General features: G+C 36.0%; 1 protein-coding gene across 1 annotated transcript in view; it reads right to left on the bottom strand.

Moving 5' to 3' along the window:
* The window catches only part of LOC134551321 (formin-like), a 130,998-nt gene that overhangs the window by 62,308 nt on the left and 46,382 nt on the right, over positions 1-22,308 (bottom strand). The window contains exons 6-9 of the mRNA XM_063398809.1: positions 16,255-16,342; positions 7,548-7,609; positions 5,341-5,429; positions 532-661 (exon numbers count right to left, since the gene is read on the bottom strand). Of these exons, the coding sequence (XP_063254879.1) occupies positions 532-661; positions 5,341-5,429; positions 7,548-7,609; positions 16,255-16,342 (369 nt within the window). The remainder of the gene's footprint in view (positions 1-531; positions 662-5,340; positions 5,430-7,547; positions 7,610-16,254; positions 16,343-22,308) is intronic.

Here is a 22,308-nt window from a genome sequence, read left to right as displayed (position 1 = left end):
ACCTTGTTCTACTTTTCATAATTTATTCGTTATAATTTAAAAATCTTGTCCTCAGTCTTTCATGGTATGGAAATATTAGGTAGAGCTTTGTCCCCTACTAAAAATTCTGCTATTATTAGGGTTACAGAAATTCATAGATGCCATGGGAAAGTAATAAGCTAATGAACATGACAAGCATCTATTGGCATCAACAGTGGCATGCAAATAAAAGGCAGTTTGCAAGGCCCTGTACTAAGCTTGTCTTATATTTAACTTTTATTTTATGAAGATTATCTATTACACTACTTAATAGGCAAAGTAATATAAATCTAACATTTAACACAAATAATTTTCTGTGTACTCCATGGGGCATCATACTCAATTCACTTTCCCGCTCCCCTCTTCCTTTTGTTCTTCTCAGCAGCTAAAAATTTACTACAGCTTGATTTCCTAAAAAGCCAGTAAAAGTAGGATTAAGGTTCCTCACCTATGGTAAAAAAGAAATACTCTAAAATATATTCAAGTTTTAATCTGACTTTCATTAGGACTTACCTTGGAAACACGAGTCACGATATCTACCTTCCGGTGCACTGAGGTTATCCCTTCAGAGAAAACCGACTGGAAGATAATGCACTGAGCTCGTTCTGCAAAGTTGGGGATCTGAGACAACTCATAGAGAAATCTGTGGGGAAAAAAGAATATTCATGAGTCTTTATAATTCTTCTTGGTGGGGTACATAATGGATCAAAGCTTGCAGTATCATAAAATATACATGCACTCTTTCCTATTGGAATCAAATCTGACAGAATTTATAACTGTTATATTCTTTATGCTAAGAATGCATTAAAAATCCTATTAATGTCAAGAAAAAGGCAAGACATTAATCAGTATCATATCAGTCCATTAAGGATCATAGTTACACAGTAATAAACAGAAGAATCTCAGTCCAAAATCATTCACTGAAAAAAAAAAAGGAAAATCGTTGTAGCACTACCTACATACTAACTTACACAGTTTTGTTTCCCTTAAAAATGTGCTCAGAAATACAGAACTCAATATATTCCTACAAATTTATTTCATATTATAAAATGCCTTGTGACAGCTTTCTTCTGATTCTCAGCATGAATTTTCTTTTTCTAATTTGCACCACACTTTCACTCATTTAGCAGCATGTTTTACAGGAATACACCTAGCTGTGTATTTAGCTCTAAAATACCTGCAGAGCATATCTGCCTTCAGTCACTGTTCAGCAAAGTTACTAAGTCTTCAACTGCTCTATATCTGTCCTCACAGGTACATACTCCTCATGACTCTACTGCAGCTTTTTGTCTTTTAACTCTTTGGTAAATAAAAATAAATAGAAGCACATTCAACGACTCTAGTTCAGACCTCACCAAATGAAAGTATCCCAAAGGCATGAGTAATTCCCCCTTTTCATCAATTTATAAGAGCTTGGCTAATAATACAAGAAGTTTTACCATTCCTTATAATGACAATATATAATAACAATAATTTACTCTTGGGTTTTGAATTCAAGATTTCAGAGATACACAAGCTTTCTTGAAGTCCAGAAGCAAGCTTGTCTTTTGCTCAAATATCACTTTAGCATAATTCTTCTTATCTCCTGTCTACAGATATCCTTGGATTCCCCTTAATGCAATGCCATAGAGATATTTTCTACCACACTGAATATAGGAAATGCAGTATTAAATTTATTAGCTTAAATTCTTCTTAACTTTAATTATTTAAGCCAACACATCCAATTTTTCCAAGTTATTTATTTTTTACAATAAATAATACCAGTATGTTTAAATCTGCTTTATACATTTCTCATGCATGCTAGGCTTTGCTGAGTACATAGGAACTTTAACAAATCAGCAGAATTCACCTGTGGCTGGTGTGAAATACTATGTTTTAATTGGAATACCATTTTTTTGTTTCTTTTTCTTTCTTGCCTGATGAAAAAAACTATTGTGAGAGAAGTATCAGGGAGGCCCAGCTTGGCTCTTAGACTTAAGAAGTGAGAAAAAAGAAATGCCAAGCTGGTATTAATAAAAATGCTTCCTATTGGGAATGAATGGTATTGCCAGGAAAAAAAAAAAGGGGTATTTTGCACTTTGTGTGAGAGAAACAAAGGAAAGAAAAACCAAATTGCTTCATTAAAGTTCTAACATACATACAATTAAAAAGTTCAAATTTATAAAGCCAAATGACACATATTCTTGCCTTCCTGTGAAAAGAGAACTATTTCCCACATGGCTGACTATCGAATACAATGTCATTGTGCCGAGAGTTAAAAGAGCATCAGCATAAAAAGAAGATGTCTCCAGACACTGGAATTCAGAGTATCCAGAGTAAATATCCAGACAGAACATTTATAACTGAAATCTGTCACAAAAAAGAATCTTAGTGACTACAAACGTAGCTATTAAACAAAAAGTAATAGCATGAAACTATGGCTGTCACAGATAAACCACCAACTCAGATGGACAAAACTTTAGAAAAAAAATAAAAATCTTATTTCAATTTTACTCTGAAAAAGTATGATTTCAACTTAAAATAATGATGATTTGGCTGTGACATAGCTGTTGGATGGGTTTCTCAGTACAATACTGGTGACCTAAAATAAACATAGAAAGTATGCTGTTCATCTCCATGAGGTACATCGTACTCCTCTCTTTCAGAAACCCGTAAATAAAAAATGCATTTACTTGAAAACTCCTTTAGCCTACCAGAATCTTGTAGGTAAGGACTTGAGAGAACTTTCAAGCCAGGCATATCGTTATGGTTTTAGTGTAAGAGAGTATTCTTGCAGAAGGGGACAAGGAAGGCTGATTCTAAGGAGGTAAAACTGATTTTGAGATCACACTTATCTGCATTTGAAGAATATAAAATTTAGACATGATTTTTTGGGAAGAAGGTGTATCTACTCCTGCAAGCTTCTACGTACGACAGCAGAATTCAAACTGAAATCCAAGCAGAGTTGTCTTCAAAAAGAAGCAAGTGGCACCAGGAACTGGGAAACAACCGGGACAGCGATTGTAAATTGCTCCCTACTTCCTGAATCAAACTACATTCCAAGCAGTACCACATTTTGTTACTCTTTCCTAGATTAGTACTTATTTCACAGTGGAGAGGCCTACACAGACAATATACTACAACTAAATGTGCTATCTTGGGAACTAGTTACAGCTACTGTATCCTGCTAGCAAAGCCCCAAACTGTGGCAAATTTTGCATATAAATCTTTATCATGGCAATTAATATTAGCATTTTAACAGCTATTATCATGAAGCATAATGTAGGGGAATATTGTTATGTTGCTGTCATACTTACAGTTTTTTATTTAACATACAAGCAAGACAAATAAAAACCACATGTGCAGAAGAACATCAGTGATACCACTTTATTTGTCTGGTAATTCAAGTACATAATGGTCTCCTTTAGACTTCAGTGAACTCAAATCTAAGGTTTCACTACATGAATGACTGCTGTTAGTATGTGCAGCCATTTGATAAATTATTTCATTTACACTTTGTTCTGATCCTCATTAAAGACAATACATGAGGCTTATGCCCCACAGCAAGTATTTTTAATCACTCATACAAATTTAGCACTTTTCTGTCTTTAACCTTTTATGGAGCATTAATAAGTAAAGCACAGCTCCAACAAATCTCCAGTTCTGCAGTCAGGTTGACTTAGAGGCTGACTTAGACAACAAAGCCAGGGGCATATGATGTACTGAGTTTTCAGAAAGCATATTATTTTGAAGGTCCAACAAAATTTACAGAAGTGCATAAAGGAAATTGTTTTCCCCTTAAGCTACCTTTTAAAAAGCCAGTTTTCTTAACCTATGTAATTTAATTATAGGGTAAAATGGGATACTTAAGACTTGCAGAAAGAGCATTGAGTAATAATTGATAAAAAATAGCTTTTGTCTTTGATCCTATTATTTCACTGTGTACCACCAAGCATAACTGCTTTATTTATAGTTCTTAATTATGGAACAATGATAGTATAAATCCAACTTTGTATTTAATTAAGATTAACCTCTCTCCACTATAAGTTACAAAAAAGACAACCTCCTATATCCCTAGAGCTCTACAAGATTTGTATTCTCCAGAAGACAAAATGCATTCATATTTATTTAACTTGGACATACAACAAACAGACTGCCAAAGATTCAAGCTCTGGAAAACATCAGCTAGCCACACAATGTATCCTTATGCCCCAAGCCAAGGCAATGAAAGCCATGAATATGGGATGCAGAAGTAAGCTAGCATGTAAACTTTATAGATATTTTTCTTCTTAAGACCTACTAAAGAACAATAGCCTCTCTTCATCAAGAGTAAGAAAATAGCCTTATCTCCTAATATTAGCCTATACCTTAGTGTGCAGACAAAAATGAGTATTTAGCTGCCTCATGTAAGGAGAAAAAGAAAAACCATCTGTTCTTCAGTACTAACATTCTAATGGGAAAAAAAAAGAAATAAAAATCCAGTAATTCTGACATTAACCAATGTGTATTATCTCTCTTTCAGTTCTTCCTCCACCTACACTTTTTTACACCACAGAAGTTCTACTGTTCTACTTACAGCAGAAAAGACAAGAACAAACAAGATGGAAAAGGAAGCAAGATGAAAGAGAGGCCTCTGGGAAGGAAGAATTGAAGAGGATAAGAGTACAAAAGAAAAAAGCAGTGAAGTAGCAGAAGACAAAAAACACTGGTAGGCCAACATCTGAAGTCAAATGTATACACAGAAATAAAATTCAGGATTACCGTTCTGTTAATAAATTCTTGAGAATTCTTTCACATTGGTCTAAGGTGTATTACAACAGAAGAAGCAACATCTCACTTTTTCATCCTAACAGTTGCCACTGGCCACAACAGCTGCAGGAGAGGAACTGTGACATCAGTCTTTGAGGTCTTCAGGGAACTTGACCAGAGTGTACAAGGTGTCTTTGCCCATAGATCAGCCCATACCCTCTGTTCATGCAGTTCTTGCAAATAATTAACAACCAAAATCAGTCTGGCCCTGATTTATGCAATATTCATTTAACCAGAAATGCTCTAAGGGAAGGATAAGTCTTTTACAAATGTGAGAATAGAAACAAAAATTCTTATTGATTCAAGGCTATATATTTTATCAGTTCTGGTGGTCAAAGTTGATGTAGTAAACTCTGTCATGTCTGAAAAAAGTTTGGTGATAAAGGCAAATTTTTCATTGTGCCTTGAAATACACAAAGTTTGTAATTTTAGAAAAGCTCATAATTACCAAGAATTATGTATCAAAACTGCTTTCAACATATAATCAAAGGACTACATTTTATAATGACAAGCTATTAAAAAAAATAATCTTACTGTTCTGGTTTATCCAGAAGCTTCAGTTCCTCCTCTTTTGAAGTCTGATAATATTGCTTGATTTTCTCCAGTTCATCCTTTTGTGCTCTCTGAGTGAATTGATATAAACTAATTAGTTACTAATTAATAAGAAATTAATAAACTACTTTACCTGTTTGCCTGCAAGCAGCAATTATGTTTTTCTCACTAAGAAACATTTAGACTATGCAAAAGAGCGATGCTTAAAGACCTATGATAAACTCCATCAGTGCCTTATATGCCATTTACCACACAGGACCACTCCCAAGAGTCACATTATGTGCCAAAGAATGTTGTTGAAATACTTCTTGAACTCTGTCAGGCTGATTCTGTGACCAGTTCTCCAGGAAGCCTGTTCCAGTGCCCAAACACCCTCTGGGTGAAGAACCTTTCTCTAATACCTAACCTAAATGTACCCTGACATGAGTTCAGGCCATTCCCTCAGGTCCTATCACTGTCACCACAAAGAGAAGATCTTCGCCTTGTGGAGAAGCCGAAGGCAGCCATGAGGTCTTCCTTCAGTCTTTTCCAGGTTGACAGGCCAAGTGACCTCAGCTGCTCCTTGTATGTCCTCCCCTCAAGGTCTTTCACAATCTTCACAGCTCTCTTTTGGATGCTCTCTAACACTTTATGTCTTTCTTACACTGAGACTCTCAGAACTGCCCCCAGCACTCGAGGTGAGGCCGCCCCAGTGCAGAGCAGACCAGGACAATCCCTTCCCTTGACTTGCTGGTCAAGCTGTGCCTGATGAACCCCAGGACAGGGTTGGCCCTCCCGGCTGACAGGGCTGGCTCATGTTCAACTTGCCATTGACCAGAACCACCAGGTCCCTTTTCCACAGAGTTTTCCTCCAGTGTTTCATTCCCCAGAGTTGCTCCATCCCAGGTGCAGAAATTGTCACTTGTCTTTTTTAAACTTCATGTGGTTAGTGATTGCACAACCCTTGGATTTGTCAAGGCCTCTCTGCCTTCAAGGGTGTCAGTGGCTCCTCCCAATTTAGGACCGTCATCAAACTTACCTAATACATATTCCAGTCCTGTGTCCAAGTTGTAAATGAAGATGCTGAAGAGCACAGGGCCTAGGACAGAGCCCTGCAGAACCCCACTAGTGACAGGTCACCAGTCTGATGTCCCTGCCTTCGCTATAATCCTTTGCACCTGACCTGTGCGTCAGCTGCTCACTCACCACAGGATGTGTTTATCCAGCTGTGTGCTGGACTTTTTATCCAACAGGATACTGTGAGAGACAGCATCAACATATTTACTGGAATCCAAACAGATTACATCAACTGGCTTCCTGTGGTCATAGAATCACCAAATACGTTGATTTGAAAGGGACCCATCAGGATCATTGAATCCAGCTCCTGGCCCTGCACAGGACACCCCAAGACACCATATGCCTGAGAGCATTGTCTAAACACTTCCAGTTGACTGGAACCTCTCTAGATTCCCAAGAGCATTTAAAAATCATCACAAAAAGGCCTCATACTGACATCATCTAGCTCTTTGGATATTCTTGGATGAATTCCATCAGGCCCCATAGACATATAGGGATATATGGAGCAGCACATCCCACACAAGTTCAGAGTTGACTGGGAGCTGATCGATCTCACAACCATGGTCATCCAGCTCAGGGTACTGGGAGCCCTTTAGCCCATCATCGGTGTTGAAGACAGAGGCAAGGAAACCATGTGTCTATGTTTGTCTATGTCCCTGTTTGTGAAGTGGCCATCCTCATCCTGTAACCAGCTGATATTATTTTTATACTGCCTTTTGCCATTAACATATTTAAAAAACCTCTTTTATTGTCCCCCACAGGACTGTCCAGCTGAGCTTTGGCTCCACAAATTCTCCCCTAGAGTGGCAAGCAGCATCTCTGTATTCCTCTCACATCAGCTGAACTTGCTTCCACAGGGCATACACCTTCTTTTTTTGCCTTGGCTCCAAAAGAAGATCCCAGCTCAGTCAAGCCAGATTTCTGCTTCATCTGCTTGAGTTCCGACATTTAAGAACTGCCTGCTCCTGTGCCCTTCATGAGGTGGTGTTTGAAAAATAATCTGCACTGATGGACCCCAGAATCTTCATAAGCATTTTCTCAGGGGACCTTACTCACTAGTTCCCTGAGCAGCCTAAAGTCTGTGCCCAAAATACTTCGGTGATTAACCACATTTTTACCCCACCTTTACTTACATTTTCATATAGGGCTTCCAGTGTCTCCAGATCTACTACGGAGTCATCAACACACAATATAGCTGTATAGAATGCAAACACAAGTTAGACACTGGAAAACATAAATTAAGACTTCAATTCTTCTTCCTGCGAAATGTACCAAAGGGTTCCAACCTAGACACAGAACATATATGGACCCAGTTAATATTTTTTTTATTTTCGGTATTTTATTTTTGTTCTGATGTCAAATCACAGCACTCCTGCAACAATGTTCTATAAACTCTGTCTCAGGAGAATGGAGTTCTACTTTTTCTCTCCAATATAATCAGCAGTCAAAGATGTGACTAGTCAAGTGGCCAGTTGATTGTCTAGCTGGCCAGGCAGGAGAACATGAGGACAACTGATACCAGACAACGAACAGTACAGATTTCACATGAGCTTAGAAGGCTGGATAGGAAGGAATTGAGAGTGAGGGTTATTAAGTCTCCCTGTGTGCCTGGGAAATCGGCAAAATATGCTTGTCTAGGAGCTAGCAATCTTGGTAAGTAGGGAAGTAGACAAGCTTTCAAAGTTTGCAAGTTATAAATTTGCAAGCACAAAAGATTGTCCTACAGTTCTTAAGTTATCTTCAACGAGTTCATATTTAAGTTAGCTTTATCTAATAGAAAACTAACCACAGAACAATTTACAGATAAATACTTTTCAATACCACACAGACACACATGAAGTATACTCTTCAGTGATTAATTATGTTTCATTACTAAAAATGAGATGTCTCAAAACGTTTCCTGTCTTAGTTCCAAATACTACTGTGTTTGGAATATATGACACAGGTGCTTCCAACATTTGCAAATCCTACTACAATTCAGGCAATGTACTGGAACTCCTCTGAAGATTAAATGGGATTGCTTCATGGTGCTTTCTAACACTCTCTAATGTTTAATTCCAGTAAGCCAAGAGATGTGCAATGGAATGGAAGTAACTACGGATGTTTAAATTTTTTGAAAGCAGCTTTTCCTCAAGATTCATAAGGGGACTAGGCACAATTTTCGAACTCATGACTTTTGCTTATATATTACTGAGAACATTAATCCCAAAAGAATCAAGCACATAACCAGTGAGATGTCATTAGCTACTATCTGATAACTTTTAATTCAACTATATTTCCTCAAATGATCCTTGATTGCTTATGAATTTAGAAGATTTTAAAAGCTCTTGCTGCACTTGCAATCCATGTTTGAAAGGGGCAAGGCAGACATCTTTAAATAATTATTTAAATGTAATAAGCTTTCGTCTGCTCTACCACCTACCCCATGATTTTACATTGTGAAATTAACCAGCAGGCTAGTAAATTTTCTCTGTGGCAGGCTAATTAATTTTATTAAAAGGTCCAGTGACATTTAGAATGCCTTAAAATTCTGCCTGTCAATTATGATTCCATCTGTTGACATTACATCTAGGTTAGAAGTAAAGAATTACACAGAAGACAGTATCAATGAAAAAAGCAGTATTTCCAACCATTTTTGTCTTACTGGAAAGATACAAAACCCTCCAGACTGTAACCAAATGTAAAGCCTGAACTGTTGAGACTGATAAAAATCTTTGTTTAAAGAAAAATCCATAGGGTTTGAATTTATGAGATTATCTCTTATCTCCTGCAAGACAGTTCCAAGAGTCACACCATCTTCTGTATCATCCAATAAAATTTCAAAAGAACCTAGGAGATGGGAAATCTCTTGGCAAATTGGTTTCACAGTCAAATATATTTAATTTTTAAGATTAACAATATGCATACTGAGTTCAGAAACTTCCCCTTGTGGTTTAACTTTTATCCTATTTTAGCATATTCTGATACCTGCTTACAAGGAGAAATTTACTTGTCCAGAGCTTTTTAGAAAAAACAACTTATTGGAGGCAATTTAAACTTCTATTAGAAATGCAAAGCATGTAACTGATAGTCAAATTTTTATGTACAGATCTATTATGATGACAGGAAGTAGTTGGCTAAGAACCCACTTTAATGAGAATATCAAGAGTTACACACCTAGCTGAATACAAAACAAAAAGTGTTTGTGATAAAACTACTGAAATACAATCTGCTAAACCACATTTTTTATAGAATTAGTAACAATCAATTTTAAGAGATATTGACATGAGTTATTCTCTCTCTTGGAGAGAACACGTGATTGTATACAAGTACTCAGAAAATATTTTCTGATTTACTTGCTATAGAACCTGTACTGCTATTATTTGCAATGAAGAGACAGACAACTGCAGTTAAAAATCAAGCCATACAGCTGTACAGATGTCAATGTATGTGGAGACACATTCCCACTAAGTCAGAAGTACTGCCAAAATCCACGTAACCTGCTTTATTTCATCTTTATACATTTTAATGTCTTAGTCTTTTTTTTTTTCATTCAAACTGATTGAACTGAATGCCATGCACATTTGGAGCAGAAGACAAAAATGAAAACATGCAAATTTATGAAGATCAGGCCATTTTTTTAAAACAAGCATTGATTCTGAAAAGCTGGAAGAAGACCCCAAATTCACAGGTGTCTTCATATTCTTATTCATAAAATATGGCACATGCAATAAATTCACAGTATTTTGTGCAAATTAACTTGAATTAGGGCAGCTTAAAATCCATTGCACTAGATCAAAGAAAGTAATTATTTTGATTTTCACTTAAAGTTACAAAAGCTTTTTAATTTTTATATGAAAAACAAAACCAACTTTTAATCATATGTGTATTAACTTTATCAAAATTTATACAAACCTTGGTATGTTTTTCAAAATGCTCTTCCTGATATGGTGAATTTAACCATGATATTTTACTGCTTTAAATATCATTATATCTGGCCTATGTGAGTGTAATATAGGTGAAGTATCATAAATCTACAAAAGAGGCTTCAAAACAATTAATAGCTATTACGATATCAATCATCATCGGTGGTTTTTACTTTCATCTTGCTTTCTAGTTAGCTGTCTTCCTTACACTGTCAGTTCAGTTAGAATATTTCACCTACACCTCACAATATGTCAAAAGGAAGTAGAGTCATGCTGTGAAAAGCTGGTAATTTTATTGGGTTCCTCTACCTTTAAAAAATCTGTTACTTGGCCAAGTCTGGTTTCTGAGATCCTTTTTTGCAGGGAAATTGAGGCAAACATTTTTATGTTGCCTATGGTGTCTGCTCACAAGAAGAAGAATTTATATACACAAGGATCATTAGTGCAGGGTTGCACCCATTAGGATATAATAACCGTCAGCTAGGACAAAAAACAGATCAGCATCATGCATTCAAACTAACAGGCACACATAAAAATACTAGCCAGCTACATTTCACATACTGAGAGCATTGCTTCAAATATAAACTTATACCAAAGGTTTTTAACGTACTAACTTCTAAAAAATGAACGTAACAGATTCCCTGCTGCACATATTTTTCACATATTCTGATTAACTAAAATTGTAAAGCAAAAAAAAGCTGAGAATTTAAAGCATACTGTGTGCAGTCTACATACAACTTTAGAATTTAGATCTTAAATATGAAAAATATACTCACCTCCTCTAAATCAGCTTAAATACCAACAGTCTTAAGGCTGAATCTGATATACAGACTCACTCCTACTAAACACATTTTGGTTAAATCAGGATTTAAGTCCTGCTGACAGAGCTTACATATACTCACCAGTATCAAACCATTTAATGTGACAATTAGACTATGAAATATGAAGAAATCACCTTAGCTGCTCCCAAATGATAAAACAAAAGTACATTATTTAAATAAAAGGAGCTTGCCAAAGCTACATTTATTTGACCTGGAAGTACTTAATTGTTTTATGTACTGTGTTCTGTTGCGTAAGGCTTGATTTCACGGGAACGTGCAGCCCATCATTGGGAAATTTAAAGGAAATTGTGACTGACCTAGTCATTTAGACAATGACTGTTAAATACTTGGCAAAACTGCCTGTAATATCCAAATATCTCTGGTTTACTTCTGACAAACTGATATGTTATTAACTTATTTAAAGATTTTCTCCAGTAACAACTGCCATGCAGCACAAAAAATATACATAATAAAGAAGCACCATGGGCATAATGGAGGTTTAGAAGACTAGTAAAGCTTGAATCCTGCAAGAGGTCATGAATAAAAGATTCTGGCACTAATAGAAACCTACCCACACACAGTGGATGCCCAAAACAGATTCATAAAAATGTATGTTGTGAATTTTCCCAAAAAAACCCCATTTAATTTTAAATAAAATCATTTCCCAACTTCTGAGATTTGTATGCAGCTATCTTTATATTTCATGCATAGTATACAGAATATACACAATACATACATGTAATATTTTGGGTAGGTGGGAAAGTTACACAACTTTGGAAAACCAGTTTAGATGTGCCATAAGGCATAACTTGCACTGAGATAATGCAAACCTATTGATATACCTTCTGTGGGCTCTAATTAGGGCAATCCCAGGATGATTAGAAATATAATACTGAATCAGAATGGTTATTAGACTGATCATCAGTCTGGCTGGATTAATCTACAGTTCACATTCTTCCAATTTTTTACTCCCGTATGCTGACAGTGAAGGGGGAAATCACCAAATGAAGGAAACCAGTCAGACACTTCACTTTTAGCATTAGAAATAATCTCTATGCTAAGGATAAATGTTAAGTTCTCCCTTTTTTCATATATTCTGTCAGCATTGTAGTGCTACAGCACAGTTACTAGGGCTTTAGTAAATGTAGCAGCAAAATTCTGTTCTCCCAGCTGTTCTGCAGGGAGCCATACTGCCCTTTACCACCACAGAGAGTACAATAAGCTATTAACTGTGCATCTGGTGTCATCTACCATATCTCAAAGGCTTAGTCCCACGGAAAATATACCAGCATGTATACCAGCAGGCCATCTAATTAATGTGCTCTGACAGCAATCAGGGATATTTGACAGTGAAATATTTCCCCAGTGTACAGAAGCAGAACTTCTGGTGCCCTAGAATTTTAGAGGCAAAATGCAGGAACTGTGAAGGTAGGGAGGGATTTGGGAGAATCACTGTTTCAAACATAGACATCTCCATTTTATCTACATCCCATTTTCTGTAACTAAAAGGTTTTCATCTGGGCTGCCCCACAATTTTGTCAGTTAACTCTTGAACAAGGATGTCAGTAGCTCATGGAAAGCCAGCACAGATCACATACACTGCAGAAAGGAGTATTATGTGTGTTCCAGTGCACTGCTATTGCCAGTTACTATTTTGGAGCTGTCTCAGTGAGTGGAATGCTGCCCTTTAAAAAGCTGGGACAAGGACCCACACAGTGTTTTCACACAGACCTATAACCAGCATTTCCCATTACAAACAAAACTGAAACACCTCACTGTGGAGCGAGTTGTAGGATTTTAACAGCAAAGCCACACAAAGTTGATCCACAAGTTTGTCTCTCAAGTTGTAGTATTTCAGCTGAATAATAATAGGAAAAGACAGAAATGGATTGATATGAAATGGAGATTACTTCTCTACGTGTGGACACTTACAGCTTACCTAAAAAGTGATCCTCATTTCTTTTTATAAAGGTTTAAAAAAAATGCATAGAAGCAGCGCCGTTAAAATAATCTCAAACCTGTGCACAATTTGATTATTGCTATTTGTCTTTTCAATATACAGATTATATATAGCATACTGAGTCAGACAGATTTTCTGCCTGCTCCTTCTGCTCAGGAAATGAGTAATATTAATAGTGGTCTAACAAAAAACTTTATTACCCTCACCAGTACCAGATTCACCTGTGTTCTCAGAACACTGAAGTACCTAGGATTTGTTCTCTCCCACTGAACAAAAAGCTGAGTATTAGGACAGGTGCAGCATGACAATGTCAACTTTCCCTGTGCATCATATAACACCAACACTACCCAAAATGATAATTTAGTTTTACGTTGTCTTCTCAGCCTGTACTCAGAAGCAGTATGGATATAAACTTATCTGCAAAGGATGAACCTCATTCTCTTAAATGAACATGTGTGGGAGATCCCCCTCCTGAAGTGTGATGGCTGGCACATTATCAAATGCAAACTCAAACATCTGGATGCCAGATATGCTCACTTGCTTGTGTTGCACTGCTGAGTTATCTACAGAATATGCTGTGAAGCTATGTACTTTGATTTGAGAGGATAATCCTATGGATGTAGAAATCTCACACTATTTTAAAGGAAGATGTGATTTTTCTTGTGGTTACTCTTGTTTTGTCTTCTCTGTAATTTTGCATGCATCTGTATGCACAGGGCAGCTCATTTGAGAATTTCTCTGCCTGTATTTTATAACTGCTACCTAAGGTAGACTAACAAGTACACCCTATATTGACAGTACATTCAATTGTATATGACTTTACATCAAACATGGACATAAAAAATGAAATAAAAGTTATATTTTTTTTCACTTTTGATTTTCTTTTGCTTCAGGTTTCTACATTCTCTGTTCTAAGTGGTCAAAGGCTATTAACTTTTCCCTGTTTTTCATGTACTGAATTATGCCATGGAAATTGGCATGGAAAAAGAAACGAGTGCTTGATTTGTATGTTCTTAGAGGTGGTTCTTTGCAATTTTGCTTTAAAAAAAACGAAAACCCCCCAACAAGTCGGCACTCATGACCCAATGATTACATGCTTTTTGTGCTTAGGTGTTGCTATGTGCCATTTAGCCTATTAGGAATTTTTTTCATCCAGTGCATTGATTACAGCAGACTTCAAATAATTTGTCTGCTGACAGCAGGAGTGCCCACAGATTTAAACTACACAAAATACTATGGAATAAACAGACATTAAAAGAGAAACAAGCATAATTCTACTGTTGTCTTCAGAGTAATTTATATTTCTAAAGTTCCTGTCTACAGAAAAATGTTTTCCCTAGTTTTGTAAACTGGTTTTTTACCCTAGATAGTCTCTGAACTCTGGTTTTTCACCCTAGATAGTCTTTGATTAGAATCAGTCAGACTGCCTTGTTAGTATTTTAATAAGTTCCACTAATGGTATTCCCAAATCCTGATGGCAGCTCCTAGCTGTTTCCATATGCAAGAGGCAGCATCTCCTATTGCTGCCTTGAGCAACACATGTGGTGACAGGCCAGTCATTTGCTACCTCAGACAAGAAAGGGCGATGAGTTCTAAACTTTCCCTCAGTGACAGCACTTGTTTTGGTGCCTTTCTTCTACCAACACTAATTTTTATTAAACTTGTAGGACTACACTAGCTATGTCCACAACTGCAAGTAGTGTAGTCCTTAGAAATGGATTTGCAGACAGCCACAGTTCACATTTATACATGTTTCAGGGAGTTTTAACTATCTCTGATCTGATCCTGGGGAATTTAGGGACTGCTATACATGGAGACTGATGGCATGCTCCTAAAGCATATCTTCTCATTTAACCTGATTCTGAAGGATGTTTGTGCACTCTGAGACTGCTCTACACTGCTCTGCAAGGCAAACACAGCAAATGGGACAACTGGTACATGTGACTCAAAAGTGCACTGCTGACTCAAGCTAAAAATGCTATTGTATATATACCCAAATATTTGGGTCATTATGTTCTCTTAGACATGATATAAATTGGCCAGAAGATTTCAAAAGCTACACAAGTACAGCAAACAACTGAGAGAGATAGAGAGGCTCTATTTTAGTAGAACATCATGGCATGGAAAATAAAAAGAAAACCCATCTCTGAAGATCCTTGAGAATATTACCCAGTTTTTGTAATAAAGCTTCTCTCCTATCCCTATGCTGCTGACACTTCTGCCAGCAAATTATTCAGACCTTTAGTAACAGCAGTTTTTTTCCATCTCATTCTGATACCTTTCACACAATACTGGCAGGCACAAAGTTATTCCTTCTTTTCCTTATTCCTCTGCATCCCAAGAGACATCTGTAAGCCCTTGTGCTTTTAAAGTGCTAGATGCTCAAAGGCTCTTTTGAAATTAATAATAATCAATGCCAGCAGCATCTCAACACCCTACCCAGTATTTGCATGTGATGGAGGGAAAACAATAGCAAAAAAGGAGACATCAACTTGAGTTATTCCAGCAGTTGTTTTAAATGGTGAATATTTTCCTTTTCTTAATGTGAAAAAGAAATAAACAATATCCTTAAACAATATCTTTTTAAATCCAGAACATAAGCAAACTCTCAATTACCCCAGTGTTCTGCAAAATCTGTACTTCTCTACAGCTGTATTGGCAAACTCAAATAATTTCTACCAGTAATGGAATTTACAACTGACTAGCCCCACGCTTTGTAAAATGCCATCCAGTAATTCTCTTGCTGATTCTTACGTGGTAACATCAGGATGGGATATACTTCTTATACTGTTAATGAAGCAAAATGTAAATATTAAAAATTACTGACTGTATGTTTGAAGCCCAAAAGATTTATGTGTAAGCCCTCCATTTAATTCCTGCCTTAGAAAGAGCAGGGGATGGCAGGGGAGGAATACGAAAACACCGTACTGAAAGTGTTATGCTAACTGTAAGGGTACAGAAGGACTTGTACCTAAATTCAGTTCTGGCTTTTAGGTGAAACTTTTACATATACTGGAATATACTGGAAGAGTGACTCTTCTGGTAGCTTAGAAGACTATATTTAAAACACATTCTGCACTGTCAGAAATTATCTGAGGGCTATGATAAAATATTCATGCAAGTAGAATACACATAAAGTGTAAGAAACACTTACCTTGTTGAATATCCTTCATCTCCAAGTGCAAACTTGATATTAAAATTCCTACAGTTTGAGATCGTTTTCCATCCAGCAACTTGATAATCTAGAAAGATGATGCAAAATGATCAGAGATCAAGGGAACACCCTACAATGGATTCAGTCACTTTTATAACAGAAACTAATTTGTGAACTGAATTCAGTATTTCTCCTAACATCAAACCTTTTTATTAACTAAATGTGGTACTAAGACCATCTTTGTGCTCTGTACCTTAACAAATGAATTGTAAGACTGAATTCTCACCAGGTCTTCTAAAGAACATCACCTCTTACTTGTAGGATGCTATTAAGCAGGAAAAGAAAAAGGCACATCAAATATTTATTCTGGAATATGATTTTCCCCCACTTTTTCTCTAAATAATATTTAAGAACTATTAAAGACACTGAGTACATCACAAGTTCCTTAGTTTGCCTGGCAGTTTACATTTCAGTGTGAACAGACTTATGTCTATTTTTTCAGCAAAGAATCAATTCCTGACCAAGAAGGAATTCTTCTTCAATCAGAATTTTTTTACACCCAACACTATTTGGGTGTAAAATTTTTTCTCAACACTACTTCTGGAACACTAGGCACTGCTCAGAGTATTTCTTTTGCCCATGTCTGAATGTGCTTATTCCACACTGTTGACACTCCAGAGACATTTCAGGGTTTTTTTCATATTTGGGTACAGATATTTGATAGTGTAATATATTGACATCCAGACTATAATACTTTCTGATGCTAGTTTAGGAGAGAAGAAGAAAGAGAAGGATGGGAAACCTCATTGTTATTTTGGCTGGTTGAAATTAGTTATAAAGAAGGGGATCAGTGTAGTTCAGATGTTAGAAAATTTAAAAAAAAAATCCCAAATGTCTGGGCTATTGTTATTGGTGATTTTGATTTATTTCATAAGGAAGATGTGACAGGAGCACATCAAAAAATGCAATAGAGACACAACTTCTTCAAAAATACAGAATGTTCAGATCCAAGCAGATGGCTTACTTCGTAGTGTTGATGGACAAAAACTATTAAAAACACTAACTCCTACACAAAATTAAAATGAATAGCCATGTTTTCCCTGAATTTATATTCTTAGTATTTGAACAATATTTAATCTATATTTCTCCAATTTTAATTTTAATATTTAAACTAAGGTGGCACTTATACTTGGATATTTAATAACAGTAAAACTTGAAGCAATTTTTATCCCTTATTCCTGGAATACTTTTATTGATGCTCACATTAGAAACAGTTAATTGTAAAAATTTACACTAACTCATAAAAATGTTTCCTACCTGTGTTTTATCTGATTTACAAATATTTAAATATGAAAATACCGAGTCACTCATCTACACAAAACTATTTTTTTGACAAATAGAGAAAAAAGAGAAACGATGCTGACATTTTCATGTGAAAACACAAAGTTAGGTCTTATTTAGAGTACTGAGATTGAAAAATACACGCACAAGTTGGAATACATGCTCTCTTCAACAAATAGCTGGCAGATAGTTTAGGTCCCTCTTGTAGGTACTCAAACTTATGTTAAAGTAGATAGTGCATATTTTCTGTCGAAATTTGAAACAATCTATCCTGAGAGTTTTTTCTGCCTGTATTCATAGCACATATGATGGATATTAAGAAATTAATACTATGGGAAATGTTTTGTTCAAATGATACAGAATTCAGGCTCTTTATCTCCTAAGTACGCAAGCAGACAAGATGATTTTGCTCCAATTTCCCTTAAATGAACGCTGTGGAAGCATCACATCCTGTTGAGTGATTCTTCTGAGCAAACATAAGTAACTGCTCAGTTTACCATGGTCACTTCTGAAGCTTTACATGAATTTGCTGAACTCCGCAGCACATTAACTTCTTACAGGGATAATTACAGGTTTGAGCAGTATGCAATTTGTATAGCATTCACTGACCTCCAAGTCGACCTTGTTCAGGGCAAATTCAGAGGTTGTCATAAACCCCATTAGACACGCCTAGTTTGAGGCAAAACCTTTCCAGACTATAGCTGTTGTAGACGATATGACACTTGAAATCATTCCACTGAAGTACTTGTAAGGGCTAATATAATCTCCAGATATGATCAAACTAGCTCACATCACTAAGCAAGACCTCCATCTCCAATGAATTGTGAAAAAACCCCTTAAAGACAGCCCTATACAATTTTAAAAGTTTAACCAGAGATAAATGATTTAAAACTGCAACTGACTGTATGTTGGCATGGATTTTAGACAAATGTACACATAGTCACAATTACCAGGCATCAAACTAGATGCAGACTACCTGAAATAGCTTCAACCAAGTAACTGAGGGCTAATACTTTATTCATTAGGGAGCAAAAATGGAGGACCATGACAACAGAACAGCTTAAATTGAGCACAAAACTACTTCAAACCCATAGTCATAATGCTAAGTATTATACTGGAATCTTTCATGGATTTTTAGAATCAATGTGGAACTTGAAACATTTTGCAGTTAAAATATATAATCAGTGGTAAAACGGAGAAATCATTTTCAAAAACACTGATTTTGTCCCAAATGATGGTTATTCTGACAAAGTCACTAAGGGGAAATTACATATGTGTGTGAGTTCCAAACAGAAAGGAGACACAAAAAAACCCCACCACTTTTCCAGTTCAGTAAAAACATAAGGCAAATAAAAGGAAAGTTTGTAAAGTCTGTGTTGAACTATTTAGTCTATGCTTTTAAAAGACAAATCACTGATCACCTCCCAGCATATTGGGACTTTCTTGTAGCTGGCAGTGACAGGTAAGCAGCTACAACCCAGCTGACACCAGCTGATGATGCTCTGCCCGTTCGTGGGGTTTGCCAGCTGCCTGTTGCTTCTTCAGATTAGGAATGTATTGTTGTGACGGATGGAGCATCTTCTGGTTTAGTGACAAAATTGTGACTGCTGGTGATAATTCATTTACTTCACTGATCCATAACATTATTTGCTTTTTGTGGGGTTTTTTCCCCCTGTTTTTTAATGTTATTAAGTTAGCTGATTTGCTGCACACAAGTGGTCTCATCTACATCTTTCAAATCTTTATAATCTGATTAAAAAGTGAAGATATACCAAAGCTTGAATACACTAATAAATTACTCTGCTGTTCCCATTAGAGAGTATTCCTCTCATGTAGCCAGAAATGTATTTCATTAAATACTACACAACAGACTTTACTGTTTTGTCTAACTGCAATGTCTACATTCTGTCCAGGACACTTACTGGTGCTGAAATGTGAAGAGATTCAGTTTACTTTGGTGATTAAAAGCTAAATCCTTCCTCCTGATGGTGCATGGATTCTTTCCATAATATTGAAATGTACTGAGAAAAGCCCTAAGCTAAAAAGCTGTCCTGCATATTACAGCATTTCCCTCCATTTCCACTCACTAACTTTTACAGCAAATCAACAGCCTGGACCCATGAGTAGATTGCTGAAACCCTGTTCAAACACAGGGCGAATATCCTGCACAAGAACTCAAACTATGCCCCTCAAGCCATTCTGCATAAACACTCTAAGAGTTACCAATGAAATTTCAGAAGCTTAAGACTAGGGATTATCTCTCATATTCCTACTCAAGGGAGAGCCAAATTTGACTGTGTTTTCCTTGACATGGATGAACCATAGCTTTGAAGTCTATTTACAATTTTGTTAGCTTGAAAACAGCACTACTTTTAGCCTTTTTCTAAAGTACACACAAATGGCAATTCATCAGATTCATATAGGAGATATGAAATGAGCTAGTAAGAAACTTATTTCAATATCTTTACTCCTATCAGAACTGCAAAAATAAAGAGAAACCACAAAATAGATATTCACCCTGTGGATAATTTCTATATGCTACATGACTTCAGGGCTTTGTGATAAACAAGGAATTCCAGTTATTTTTCTCAGCACAGCATAAAATATAAAAAGAAAGTGAGAGTGTCTCAGAAGAGCACGCACTAGCATTTTACTACTTCTGCTCAAGATTGAACACTGTTTATTATCTTATGCAGACAGCTGAAGACAGTCATTGTGTTTCAACCCTGCAAAGCTTCCAACAGTTTCTGCAATATCTGCCCTTCTTGCGGAAACACAAAATTTATTAATTGTAATTCCTCATTTAGTTAGATGGACAAGAAACTTGCTGACAGGCATATCCCTTTCAGTTAAAAAAATGCAATTCACTCAAAATATTGACACTCTTCGTAAACGAGAACACATGTTAATAATTATGTGAAGTCTTTTAGAGATAATAGACAACAGAAAAGCCATTATCTTTAATGTCCTCCTGCGTCTTTGAAATTATAATCATTGCACTAAAGGGCCAAAAATGATTGATGGACTTTCATTTGGAGCATACACCTGACACAAATTACTTGACATTTACTCATTTTTTTTGGTAAGATGAAGACAGAGTGGCATCACAAATATCCAACTATCCTGTTTCTTGAAAAAGCATAGAAAATATTTGAGTTTTTGAGGATAAATTACTAACAAGTGCTCAAATAGATTGGAAAAACTAATAAAACTTCAATTTATGTGCTAAATCTACCAATGGAGCTACAAAATGCACATGGAAAAAAACTGCAGCAAAGAAATCTTTTTTAAATATCTCTTTTTCAAGATTACAGAGTATCAAAGATTAACACCTAATGAATAATGTCTTTTATTTATTTGATTCATATTCAGGTGCTAAGGGACTTTTGTTTTCTTCCCGTAATTTGAATTTTCCTGCTGCAGAGTCAACCGCTTCAGAACCATAAAAAAACTATGAAATAAATCCCACTCCTTCCATATATCATCTATCCGCCTAGAGTCTCTGGGAAAGTCAGCAATCGTCTCCATTTCATGGACATCAACTCCAAACATTTACTGCATTACATTACTTCACACAAGATTATACTGTATCTGGTCTTAATTCAAAAACATTTTTATGAGAGAAGAATTATATTTTAAATGTTTAAATATATTGCATAGTATTTTGCTCTAATATTGGGACACAACTAATATATTCATCTAGCCAGTAAATTCTCCCAAGCAGAAAAAAAGGAATTCTATTCTCAAGTCATAATATCAAAACCTCAGAATACTAATTTTTATCTTTATCTACATAATACAATAGAATATTAAATAAAAGATTGCATACATGCAGAGAAGATACATACATGAGAACAAGAGTTTCCTGAATTATTTCAGAGGGTGTACAGTTGGAAAAAAATTTAAAGTTCTTCCAAAGGTGCTACATTTTCCAAAGGGGAGCATGATCAAAGAAGCAGGAGCACCCACACAGTTTGCAGAGCTTCTAAACCCAGATAAGCATTACCATAACAAACTTCAAGTCTTCAAGTGGACTGGGAAGGTACACCTGACCTTTACTTAACTGGTATTATTTTTACATTGTATCAGTATCAGGTGAATGTTCTATACTTTTCCAAAATAAGTTATTATATTTCTAAAAATTAGTAAAATCACCTTCTATGCAGTCCTTTAAGTTATTTTACCATTGTTGCTTCGATTCTTAAATTTCCCTTCCTTTCTTCCCCCATGTACTTGTCAGAAGCCTCTAGAAATCAGTTTACCCAAGAAGGCATTTCTGTCTGGCATGAATGCAATAAATTTAGGAATCATGAAAGTGCCTCCATTCTTGAAAAAAGTGTAGCCAGCCATTTCAATCCATAGGACAATGGACAGAAAGTGGACTTTATGTCTTTTAACTGTTTAACAGTGTTAAGACGCTGGAAAAGCACTAAAAATGTCATTCACTTTGCATTTCTGCACTTCAAGACAGTTATCAATTATATGTGTACCATTATAAACAAACTTTCCTAAAGATCTCCAAATACAGAAACACAATTTCCCTAGCCAAAATTTTTCTGCATTCCTTTGGTATTCTCGCTCTTAGAAAGCTTTTCATAATTTTTCTTTGCAGCAGCTGCATGCACTTGATTGCACTTATACTGTGTGTCCCAATCAACCTTCTCCTTTCTAGACTAAACAATCATAATAATTTGATTCTTTCCTTAGAGACTA

The sequence above is a fragment of the Prinia subflava genome, chromosome 5 (assembly GCF_021018805.1).
Source record: "Prinia subflava isolate CZ2003 ecotype Zambia chromosome 5, Cam_Psub_1.2, whole genome shotgun sequence".
Classification (NCBI taxonomy): Eukaryota; Metazoa; Chordata; class Aves; order Passeriformes; family Cisticolidae; genus Prinia; species Prinia subflava.
Note: the sequence above shows the minus strand (reverse complement) of the source record. Positions and strands in the feature narration are given on the sequence as shown.